Here is a 12,257-nt window from a genome sequence, read left to right as displayed (position 1 = left end):
GTTTTAGTCCTGCTTTAGACCTGCTTTAGACCTGCTTTAGTCCTGCTTTAGTCCTGCTTTAGTCCTGCTTTAGACCTGCTTCAGTCCTGTTTTAGACCTGCTTTAGTCCTGCTTTAGACCTGCTTTAGACCTGCTTTAGTCCTGCTTTAGTCCTGCTTTAGTCCTGCTTTAGTCCTGTTTTAGACCTGCTTTAGTCCTGCTTTAGACCTGCTTCAGTCCTGCTTTAGACCTGCTTTAGTCCTGCTTTAGACCTGCTTTAGTCCTGCTTTAGACCTGCTTCAGTCCTGTTTTAGACCTGCTTTAGTCCTGTTTTAGACCTGCTTTAGTCCTGCTTTAGACCTGCTTTAGACCTGCTTTAGTCCTGCTTTAGTCCTGCTTTAGTCCTGTTTTAGACCTGCTTTAGACCTGCTTCAGTCCTGTTTTAGACCTGCTTTAGACCTGCTTTAGTCCTGTTTTAGTCCTGCTTTAGTCCTGTTTTAGACCTGCTGTAAACCTGTTTTAGACCTGCTTTAGTCCTGCTTTAGTCCTGTTTTAGACCTGCTGTAAACCTGTTTTAGACCTGCTTTAGTCCTGTTTTAGTCCTGTTTTAGACCTGCTGTAAACCTGTTTTAGACCTGCTTTAGTCCTGCTTTAGACCTGCTTTAGTCCTGTTTTAGACCTACTTTAGTCCTGCTTTAGACCTGCTTCAGTCCTGTTTTAGACCTGCTTTAGTCCTGCTTCAGTCCTGTTTTAGTCCTGCTTTAGACCTGTTTTAGACCTGCTTTAGTCCTGTTTTAGTCCTGCTTTAGACCTGCTTTAGACCTGCTTTAGTCCTGCTTTAGTCCTGCTTTAGTCCTGCTTTAGACCTGCTTCAGTCCTGTTTTAGACCTGCTTTAGTCCTGCTTTAGACCTGCTTTAGACCTGCTTTAGTCCTGCTTTAGTCCTGCTTTAGTCCTGCTTTAGTCCTGTTTTAGACCTGCTTTAGTCCTGCTTTAGACCTGCTTCAGTCCTGCTTTAGACCTGCTTTAGTCCTGCTTTAGACCTGCTTTAGTCCTGCTTTAAACCTGCTTCAGTCCTGTTTTAGACCTGCTTTAGTCCTGTTTTAGACCTGCTTTAGTCCTGCTTTAGACCTGCTTTAGACCTGCTTTAGTCCTGCTTTAGTCCTGCTTTAGTCCTGTTTTAGACCTGCTTTAGACCTGCTTCAGTCCTGTTTTAGACCTGCTTTAGACCTGCTTTAGACCTGCTTTAGTCCTGTTTTAGTCCTGCTTTAGTCCTGTTTTAGACCTGCTGTAAACCTGCTTTAGTCCTGTTTTAGACCTACTTTAGTCCTGCTTTAGTCCTGTTTTAGACCTGCTGTAAACCTGTTTTAGACCTGCTTTAGTCCTGTTTTAGTCCTGCTTTAGACCTGCTTTAGACCTGCTTTAGTCCTGCTTTAGTCCTGCTTTAGTCCTGCTTTAGACCTGCTTCAGTCCTGTTTTAGACCTGCTTTAGTCCTGCTTTAGTCCTGCTTTAGACCTGCTTTAGACCTGCTTTAGACCTGCTTTAGACCTGCTTTAGTCCTGCTTTAGTCCTGCTTTAGTCCTGTTTTAGACCTGCTTTAGTCCTGCTTTAGACCTGCTTCAGTCCTGCTTTAGACCTGCTTTAGTCCTGCTTTAGACCTGCTTTAGTCCTGCTTTAGACCTGCTTCAGTCCTGTTTTAGACCTGCTTTAGTCCTGTTTTAGACCTGCTTTAGTCCTGCTTTAGACCTGCTTTAGACCTGCTTTAGTCCTGCTTTAGTCCTGCTTTAGTCCTGTTTTAGACCTGCTTTAGACCTGCTTCAGTCCTGTTTTAGACCTGCTTTAGACCTGCTTTAGTCCTGCTTTAGTCCTGCTTTAGTCCTGTTTTAGACCTGCTGTAAACCTGCTTTAGTCCTGCTTTAGTCCTGCTTTAGTCCTGCTTTAGTCCTGTTTTAGACCTGCTGTAAACCTGCTTTAGTCCTGTTTTAGACCTACTTTAGTCCTGCTTTAGTCCTGCTTTAGACCTGCTTCAGTCCTGTTTTAGACCTGCTTTAGTCCTGTTTTAGACCTGCTGTAAACCTGCTTTAGTCCTGTTTTAGACCTACTTTAGTCCTGTTTTAGACCTGCTGTAAACCTGTTTTAGACCTGCTTTAGTCCTGCTTTAGTCCTGTTTTAGACCTGCTGTAAACCTGCTTTAGTCCTGTTTTAGACCTACTTTAGTCCTGTTTTAGACCTGCTGTAAACCTGTTTTAGACCTGCTTTAGTCCTGCTTTAGTCCTGTTTTAGACCTGCTGTAAACCTGTTTTTGTCCTGCTTTAGTCCTGTTTTATAGTTTATCCATTTTTTTCTGGTAGCTATGGTTTGTTTCGTCTCGGTTTAGCCCTGGTCTTGTCTTAGATCTGCTTTGCACTAGTCGAGTCAGGTTTCTGGTAAACACTGGGTTTTAGTGATTTTGTCCTGTTTTTAGTCATTTAATATTGTTCTGATATTTTGACTTCTCTGAAAGTAAAGTCCTCTGTTGATTTCTGACGTTGAATTGTGCCACTGTGAGTTGTTTGTGGATTTTGCAGTCTGGCCCCTGGACTTTAGCCCCCCCCTGGACACCCCGGGCCTACTCGTTCAGTTTTACTCATACTCTTCTCCATTACTCTGTATAATAAAGCAATTTGTATCACAATATCTTATAACAATGATATCCAAACATGGCGAAAAGACGTGCGGATATAAGGTTTCACGGTGAAGCAAATGTATTACCATAAACCTTGAAGAGTTATACATTTTGACGGTTTAAAGGGCAAATACTTACATTAGTATTCTAGTATTAATCTATGTTGTTGTATTTTTACAACACCATTTAAAGACCAAACTGGGAGTTTTGGCTCTGCTTCAATGCCACTGGGACCCAGACACAGGAAGAACATGCAAAGTCTGCAGAGAGAGAACTGATGGAGTTTTGATGCACTAATGTCCGATCAACTGAATTTAGCACAGACTCACATTATCGTAGCATCTCAAGTACGATCAGTGGAAAAACCACGTGCCCGAGCTCAATTTTGAGTGTCCGTGCAAACGCTGTGAATACTTTTTTAGTTTTTTAGTTTTAATTAATTTGCAAGGAATTCAAACAACCTTCTTTCACGTTGCCGTTATGGGGTATAGTTTGTAGAAGCAAATAATGAATTTAATCCATTTTGGGATAAGGTTGTAACATAACACATGGGTGATAATGTGTTGAAGGAAAGAGGGAAATGACCGTGGTGCAGATGTGCAGCGGTGTAGAAGAGATGGAAAGACTGAGGGGGCTGATGCTTCTCCTGCTGTGGTGGAACTGCAAAAAGCCACTTACCGACCTACTTCAGTGTTAACAAACCCTGATATTTCACAAGACTTTTCGATGTCCCTGTGCCTCAAATTCTTTTTTTCTTTTCGTTTCTTTCTGCATATTTCTTGCAGGGAATGAGTTTGGTCACCCGGAGTGGCTGGATTTCCCTCGTGTAGGGAACAACCAGAGCTACCACTACGCTCGGAGACAGTTCAACCTGGTGGAGTCTGATCACCTGCGCTACTACCAGCTCTACCACTTTGACCGCGACATGAACTGGACCGAGGACAAGTACGGCTGGCTCGCGGGGCCCCCGGTAAGACACCACAGGCCGTTCACACATACATCCCGGTTTGAGCCCAGTTTGGTCCTGATACAGAGTTAAACCTGTCCAGTCGCAGTTTAGATATAGCGATAAAATGATCAAATCTTGCTTAGGATTCATTGCTTACAGTCATTGTGTCCCAGAATAATACACATTTCACAGTAATGGGGCTGGATGCAACAGAAAAAGCATCCAGCGTTAAAAAAATCCAAAACAGTTATCTTCCAACTTAACAGTGGTGACCTCTAAAAAATAAACTAAAAAGTGAAAAAACCCGTACCTCTGAGTGAGAAACGCCACATTTCCACCATTCACAGCACAATGAGTTTTCATATTTGAGCTGCATTCTTCTCCCAGTCCTACGGTTACACCTACATGCAGGTTATTTTAGAAAACGTCTCATTCTGTGTTTGCTGCGAGCGTAACACTAATAGATTTTGCTTGTGTGCGCGTCATTTTGTGAGTCTGTAATTGAAGCCTGTGGGGACAAGACTTAAGTTTATCTCTCGGAGGGGCTTTGAGCGCAGAGATGGAATAATGCATGTGTGGGGAAAGTGACTAGGATTACAAGTTGGTTCGTATAAGTCATCCGAAAAGCCCTCCACGCCATTAATAAACAGGCACATTACAGCTGCCTGCATTTATTATATGTGGTAATGTGTGCAGGTGAGCTCCTCCGGCCAAAGAGTCCATTTTTAACATTAGGTCAAGTAAAAACACTCTCTTAAACTTAAAGTGCCAAGTAAAACCGTCGTCTTGTTACTTTATAAAGGATGGTTGTCTTCTTGTACATGGAATCAATCTGAAAATATCCAAAACGCATCAGTCTTTTCTACACCCTCTAGGCTTGCTTATGTTGAAAAATGTCAGAAGGAAATAGTTTAACTTATCTTTGAACAAGCTATCAAATACTATTTCAGTATGTTCCAAACCATCATAATTGAATGGTAAATGTAAGCAATTTCACCCACTTTTCACCGGCTGTCGACACCGACACTCCACCAGGAGACACTCCACCCACCAGTACCTGAGTGAGTCCAGTACCTGCCAGTGAAATGGTAAGAGAGGGGGTATAGACATTCATCAAATGCTCGTTGAGGCTTGTGATGCAACCACGCAAGTGCAATGCCTTAAACCACTGCGCCACCGGTCGGCAGAAGTGGGAAAGAGCCTTGAAAAAGACTACTATGCTAATATAACTGTGCAATCATAGTGATCATACTTTAAAGATCCTATATTGTACTATTTTTCCTGTTACATAGTCTAGCCTAAGGCCCTAAGGGCAATAGTTATAAAATATCACCATTATCTTGAACCCCGTGTCCAAGATGCTGAGTTTCGCCCCCACCCAACGCCCAGCGTGAGCGTGAGTTCCCCGCAGCGTGAGCGTGCGTTCCCCGCCCACTCCGTGATGTAGTCTCAGCGTGAGCGTGCGTTCCCCGCAGCGTGAGCGTGCGCTCCCCGCAGCGTGCGTTCCCTGCCCACTTCGTGACGTAGTCGCAGCGTGAGCGTGCGTTCCCCCACAATTAGCGTTTGAAGCTAACTGTGCCTTGATAGCCGTGGTTCCTCTCAAGCGTGAGGGGGGGTTTCAGGTACAGAGGGCTTCCTGGAGGAGGGGCTGAAACAGGGAAGGGTGTCGTGGCTCTAGGTGAGTGCCGTGTCATCCTGGTGAGTAGCCCCCGCTCGTCTGCTCATCCGAGGGGAAGGATAGAGAGTTTGGGCACATATGAGGTAATGAGGTAAATATAGCACTGCAAGAAGGTTAAAGCTCTGAAAGGGCTATTTTGCCTGATATAGGTAAAACCCTTTAAGTGCCAAAACACTCCAAACAATGTCCTGACATGTGACTTCTGGGTTTTAGATCTTTTACAAAAGAACCTGGGAAAGATCTCAACTGAGTGATTTCTGAACACTCAGAGAAAGACGACCTTAGCAACAGGAATAATGAAACAAACGTGAATTAATGAAGCAAAACCATTGAGGGAACAACCTATCAACATTTCGAATGATATGTCCTCTTAAAATAGGTTAAAACAAAGGATGCTAACATCAAAGTTGGTTTGTAGCAAAAGCAATTCTCTCAAATGAGCTGGAGCTGGGTAAAAGTGAATGGGAGTTTTGTTTGCTTATTGTTTTTTTTTTAAAGGTTTATAAAGCTGTTCAAAAACGTGTTCAATATTCAATCCGAGTGTGTGTCGCGCGCGTGTGTGTGTGTCGCGCGCGTGTGTGTGTGTGTCGCGCGCGTGTGTGTGTGTGTCGCGCGCGTGTGTGTGTCGCGCGCGCGTGTGTGTCGCGCGCATGTGTGTGTGTCGCGCGCGTGTGTGTCGCGCGCGTGTGTGTCGCGCGCGTGTGTCGCGCGCGCGTGTGTCGCGCGCGTGTGTGTGTCGCGCGCGTGTGTGTGTCGCGCGCGTGTGTGTGTCGCGCGCGTGTGTGTGTCGCGCGCGTGTGTGTCGCGCGCGTGTGTGTGTCGCGCGTGTGTGTCTCGCGCGCGTGTGTGTGTGTCGCGCGTCTGTGTGTGTGTGTGTGTGTCGCGCGTGTGTGTGTGTCGCGTGTGTGTCGCGTGTGTGTGTCGCGCGTGTGTGTGTCGCGCGTGTGTGTGTCGCGCGTGTGTGTGTCGCGCGTGTGTGTCGCGCGTGTGTGTCGCGCGTGTGTGTCGCGCGTGTGTGTCGCGCGTGTGTGTCGCGCGTGTGTCTCGCGCGCGCGTGTGTCTCGCGCGCGCGTGTGTGTGTGTCGCGCGCGCGTGTGTGTGTGTCGCGCGCGCGTGTGTGTGTGTCGCGCGCGCGTGTGTGTGTGTCGCGCGCGCGTGTGTGTGTGTGTCGCGCGCGCGTGTGTGTGTGTCGCGCGCGTGTGTGTGTGTGTGTCGCGCGCGTGTGTGTGTGTGTGTCGCGCGCGTGTGTGTGTGTGTGTCGCGCGCGTGTGTGTGTGTGTGTCGCGCGCGTGTGTGTGTGTGTGTCGCGCGCGTGTGTGTGTGTGTCGCGCGCGCGCGCGTGTGTGTGTGTGTGTGTGTGTGTGTGTGTGTGTGTCGCGCGCGCGTGTGTGTGTGTGTGTGAGTGTGTGATGTCAAGATTTTTTTTTTTAAATCATTTATTGTGAATATTTATAGCTATGGTTTGTTCTTTGTGGGGTTTTCAGAACCTACGGTAAACTGCAGAAATGTCAATCACCAGGTGCAACGCGTGTGTGTGTCACGCGCGTGTGTGTCACGCGTGTGTGTGTCACGCGTGTGTTTGTCACGCGTGTGTGTGTCACGCGTGTGTGTCACGCGTGTGTGTCACGCGTGTGTGTCACGCGTGTGTGTGTCACGCGTGTGTGTGTCACGCGTGTGTGTCACGCGTGTGTGTGTGTGTGTGTGTCACGCGTGTGTGTGTGTCACGCGTGTGTGTCACGCGTGTGTGTGTCGTGCGTGTGTGTGTCGCGCGTGTGCGTGTCGCGCGTGTGCGTGTCGTGCGTGTGCGTGTCGCGCGTGTGCGTGTCGCGCGTGCGCGCGTCACGCGTGTCGTGTTTGGCGCGCGTCACGCGTGTCGTGTTTGTCACGCGTGTGTGTGTGTGTCACGCGTGTGTGTGTCACGCGTGTGTGTGTCACGCGTGTGTGTGTCACGCGTGTGTGTGTCACGCGTGTGTGTGTGTGTCACGCGTGTGTGTGTGTCACGCGTGTGTGTGTGTGTCACGCGTGTGTGTGTGTGTCACGCGTGTGTGTGTGTGTCACGCGTGTGTGTGTGTGTCACGCGTGTGTGTGTGTGTCACGCGTGTGTGTGTGTGTGTGTGTGTGTCACGCGTGTGTGTGTGTCACGCGTGTGTGTGTGTCACGCGTGTGTGTGTGTCACGTGTGTGTGTGTCACGCGCGTGTGTGTCACGCGCGTGTGTGTCACGCGCGTGTGTGTGTCACGCGCGTGTGTGTGTCACGCGCGTGTGTGTCACGCGCGCGTGTGTGTCACGCGCGCGTGTGTGTCACGCGCGCGTGTGTGTCGCGCGCGTGTGTGTCGCGCGCGTGTGTCGCGCGCGTGTGTCGCGCGCGTGTGTCGCGCGCGTGTGTCGCGCGCGTGTGTCGCGCGCGTGTGTCGCGCGCGTGTGTGTGTCACGCGCGTGTGTGTGTCATGCGCGCGTGTGCGCGCGTGTGTGTCATGCGCGTGTGTGTGTCATGCGCGCGTGTGTGTCGCGCGCGTGCCACGCGTCACGCGTGTGTGTGTCACGCGTGTGTGTCATGCGTGTGTGTGTGTGTGTCACGCGTGTGTGTCACGCGTGTGTGTGTGTGTCACGCGTGTGTGTGTGTGCGTGTGTGTGTCACGCGTGTGTGTGTGTGCGTGTGTGTGTCACGCGTGTGTGTGTCACGCGTGTGTGTGTCACGCGTGTGTGTCACGCGTGTGTGTGTGTGTGTGTCACGCGTGTGTGTGTGTGTGTCACGCGTGTGTGTGTCGTGCGTGTGTGTGTCGCGCGTGTGCGCGTCACGCGTGTGCGCGTCACGCGTGTCGTGTTTGTCACGCGTGTGTGTGTGTGTGTCACGCGTGTGTGTGTGTGTCACGCGTGTGTGTGTCACGCGTGTGTGTGTGTGTCACGCGTGTGTGTGTGTGTCACGCGTGTGTGTGTGTGTGTCACGCGTGTGTGTGTGTGTCACGCGTGTGTGTGTGTGTGTGTGTCACGCGTGTGTGTGTGTGTGTGTGTCACGCGTGTGTGTGTGTGTGTGTCACGCGTGTGTGTGTGTCACGCGTGTGTGTGTGTCACGCGTGTGTGTGTGTCACGTGTGTGTGTGTGTCACGTGTGTGTGTGTCACGTGTGTGTGTGTCACGTGTGTGTGTGTCACGCGTGTGTGTCACGCGTGTGTGTCACGCGTGTGTGTCACGCGTGTGTGTCACGCGTGTGTGTCACGCGCGTGTGTGTCACGCGCGTGTGTGTCACGCGCGTGTGTGTCACGCGCGTGTGTGTCACGCGCGTGTGTGTCACGCGCGTGTGTGTCACGCGCGTGTGTGTGTCACGCGCGTGTGTGTGTCACGCGCGTGTGTGTGTCACGCGCGTGTGTGTGTCACGCGCGTGTGTGTGTCACGCGCGTGTGTGTGTCACGCGCGTGTGTGTGTCACGCGCGTGTGTGTGTCACGCGCGTGTGTGTGTCACGCGCGTGTGTGTGTCACGCGCGTGTGTGTGTCGCGCGTGTGTGTGTCACGCGCGTGTGTGTGTCATGCGCGCGTGTGTGTCGCGCGCGTGTGTCATGCGCGCGTGTGTGTGTCATGCGCGCGTGTGTGTCGCGCGTGTGTGTGTCGCGCGTGTGTGTGTCACGCGTGTGTGCGTGTCACGCGTGTGTGTGTGTCACGCGTGTGTGTGTGTGTCACGCGTGTGTGTCACGCGTGTGTGTGTGTGTGTCACGCGTGTGTGTGTGTGTGTGTCACGCGTGTGTGTGTCACGCGTGTGTGTGTCACGCGTGTGTGTGTCACGCGTGTGTGCGTCACGCGTGTGTGCGTGTGTGTCGCGCGCGCGTGTGTGTGTGTTTTGCGCGCGCGCGCGTGTGTGTGTGTTTTGCGCGCGCGCGCGTGTGTGTTGCGCGCGCGTGTGTGTGTGTTGCGCACGCGCGCGTGTGTGTGTGTGTTGCGCGCGCGCGTGTGTGTGTGTGTTGCGCGCGCGCGCGTGTGTGTGTGTGTTGCGCACGCGCGCGTGTGTGTGTGTGTTGCGCGCGCGCACGCGTGTGTGTGTGTGTTGCGCGCGCGCACGCGTGTGTGTGTGTGTTGCGCGCGCGCACGTGTGTGTGTGTGTTGCGCGCGTGTGTGTGTGTGTTGCGCGCGCGCGCGCGCGTGTGTGTTGCGCGCGCGTGTGTGTGTGTGTGTTGCGCACGCGCGCGTGTGTGTGTGTGTTGCGCACGCGCGCGTGTGTGTGTGTTGCGCGCGCGCACGCGTGTGTGTGTGTTGCGCGCGCGCACTCGTGTGTGTGTGTGTTGCGCACGCGTGTGTGTGTGTGTGTGTGTGTGTGTGTGTTGCGCGCGTGTGTGTGTGTGTGTGCGTGTGTTGCGCGCGTGTGTGCGTCGCGCGCGTATCACGCATGTGTGTGTCAGAGCCCAGCGTGTCAGAGCACTGAACCAGTCTGTTATCACACACAGGTCCACGCTAGTGTCAGCTGCAGTCAGTGTTTTTATTACACGGGGCCGAGCGAGGGACACCGACATGTGCCATGGAACACACATGCCTGACGAAGAGAGAGAGAAATCCTTCCCTTCAACACTGTTTTTTATTCTTCACAAACCAGTTTGTTTGACGTGAGCCAAAGGAAAGCTGACTTTCTTAGTCTACAATGAGGGTCCGATAAAATTCACTTATATTATTCAATCTATGTATGTGTGGTTCAATTTATTTTAGATTCAAAATAATCAGTTGTATTAAATGACAGGCAGTTTAATTTATAATGAACACATTTTCCTCTCACAGGAAAAAAATACAATATCAATGTTTACTTTCTTTTTGCCTATTATCCTGAATAATCATAAAACCGCAGTACAATAATCAATCATCGTGACTCTGAATGTTGTTATTGTGACATCCCAATCCCCAATACGTTTTAGAGGAAAAATATTGTCATTAAAAATACATCTGTTTGGAAACGCTGATCCATAATGAGCACTTTGTAGAACAGGTCCTATTTTAGCCCAGATTCTGGCTTCTGGTTTTCCTCGTAATTAGTCATGTCTGAGTTGTGCCTGCCCAGCGCTGTGTCAGTCAGAGGCGTTCTGCAACTCAGTAAACCATGCCCACCTTTACAAGCTTTACAGAGGGGCCCGTCCTGGCTGTGTGGGTGAACGGGAGCGAGCGGAGATCCCGGTGGTGGAAGCGGCTGGCAGACAGTGTGCATACATTTGGCTCTGCCGCTCACACAAAGGGGGCTTCTCCTTCTGGCTCTTCCATTCTGTTTTATGCGCCGCCATATTGCAGCTGACAGCGCCTCAGCCTACACCCGAGACCTAATCTAATTGTGTTGTGTTGTGTTTTTTTTTTTTTTTTCAGATCAGATCAGATTGCTTGTAAAATAATTATGTCAGATCACGTTGGCAGTTTAAGGTGTACGTTGTGTGAAACCTCAAGGGCTCGTACAAAGAGGTGTTCCAATCTGCTGTTCTACCAGAGTGGGTTTAAGGCTGTTTTTGCTACCTCTCTCTTACATGTAAGCACTTATGAGCTGCTCGGAGCTTGAATTGTTTTTCATAAAGCTCCATTTTTCAAGCAAACTAACTTTAAAGGACAAATATTATGCATTATCATGTTCTAGAACTTAAAATAATGTGATTTCTAAAAGCATATATGACATTCTATATATATGAGTCAGGGCTTTCCCACATCCAGAATTGATTTAGAGATCTATCTACTGGCTGCAGATGGAATTACAAAGAAGATGAACAGACTTAGCGTCCCCCCAACATGTGAAAGACGCACAGTTGTAATGAACGTGATTTGATGATAGAAATGCTCTGAATGAGTCTCATAATTTATGGAGTTATAACGGCACAGAATCGCCATTTCACACTGAACTGTCCTGTCTAATGAAGCCTTTGGGCAAAAAAAGAACAAACGTGAGTATGTTTTTGGTGAGGGAACATTGTTCGAAGCTCAAAAAAGTGAATTTGGCATAATATGTCCCCTTTAAAAGCTGCAGTTACCTGTACATGAGAGGGCAGGCCAGCTGCGCAGACGGGGCCGGGCAGCTGCACAGAGAGGGCAGGGCAGCTGCGCAGAGAGGGCAGGGCAGCTGCGCAGAGAGGGCAGGGCAGCTGCGCAGACGGGGCACGCCGGCCGGTCAGTCACATGTCTGCAGTGGCACAGAGCAGAATTGGTGCTTCACTGAGGTGAATGAGGTGTTTCAAGGAGAAGACACACGTTACTTCTCATCACTGTGGATCACTTTTACCACTGCAGGTCCACGACCATCACACACAGACACACAGAGTGGCCGTGAAGGGAACCAGTATTGCACAAATGACCAAAGCCGTGAATCGTTCTAAGCCTGCAGTAAACATGTTTGAGGGGCACAGAGGCTGACTCACTCCTCTGCTACTCGCTCGTATTTAGAGATTAACCCCGTGTTGGAACTGGGTGTTTATCTGTTGCTCACAACACATCTGTCATGCGTAATGTACACACATTTCTCCAAACATCTCATGCCCCCCTAAATGGGCACGCCCCACACTTTGAGAAGCTCTGACATACACAAATATTTAACGTTGCCAAATTGGCAAACCAGTTTTCCGCCCAGAGACAGCAGGGGGAGAAGACAGATGCTTCAAATACCCCAAAAATACATATTTAACCATCCCAGGGACTTAAAAATGTCAAAGTAAAATGTTGGTTAGTTATTTGTTAGTTAATATAGGTAATTCTGTGAAAATCCTATTCTCACAAATTGACTTACCCTGTAGCGTCATAACCACTAGTTGATCATTCCTGGAACATCCTGATAACATATTTACACCAAACATGAGATGATCCTTTTATCATGCGAGTGGACCGTGTATATAGAAAATGTAATATAGAAAATTAGGTGTTTATCATGAACCAACACTTAGAACATCTAATTGGGTTTTCTGAAGATACAGTATATTACCAATATACCATGCCTCTGGCAGGGACTCCCACAGGCACAATATTCACTTTTATTACTTTCTTTGCC

General features: G+C 49.6%; 1 protein-coding gene across 1 annotated transcript in view; it reads left to right on the top strand.

The window, feature by feature from the left end:
• The window catches only part of gbe1b (glucan (1,4-alpha-), branching enzyme 1b), a 202,699-nt gene that overhangs the window by 150,160 nt on the left and 40,282 nt on the right, over nucleotides 1-12,257 (top strand). The window contains exon 13 of the mRNA XM_072460189.1: nucleotides 3,430-3,614. Coding sequence (XP_072316290.1) covers nucleotides 3,430-3,614 — 185 coding nt within the window. The remainder of the gene's footprint in view (nucleotides 1-3,429; nucleotides 3,615-12,257) is intronic.

This window comes from Eucyclogobius newberryi, unplaced genomic scaffold (genome assembly GCF_026437365.1).
Source record: "Eucyclogobius newberryi isolate DKJ021-1_F unplaced genomic scaffold, fEucNew1.0.hap1 SCAF_10, whole genome shotgun sequence".
Lineage (NCBI taxonomy): Eukaryota > Metazoa > Chordata > Actinopteri > Gobiiformes > Gobiidae > Eucyclogobius > Eucyclogobius newberryi.
This window is presented reverse-complemented; position numbering and strand designations above follow the sequence as displayed.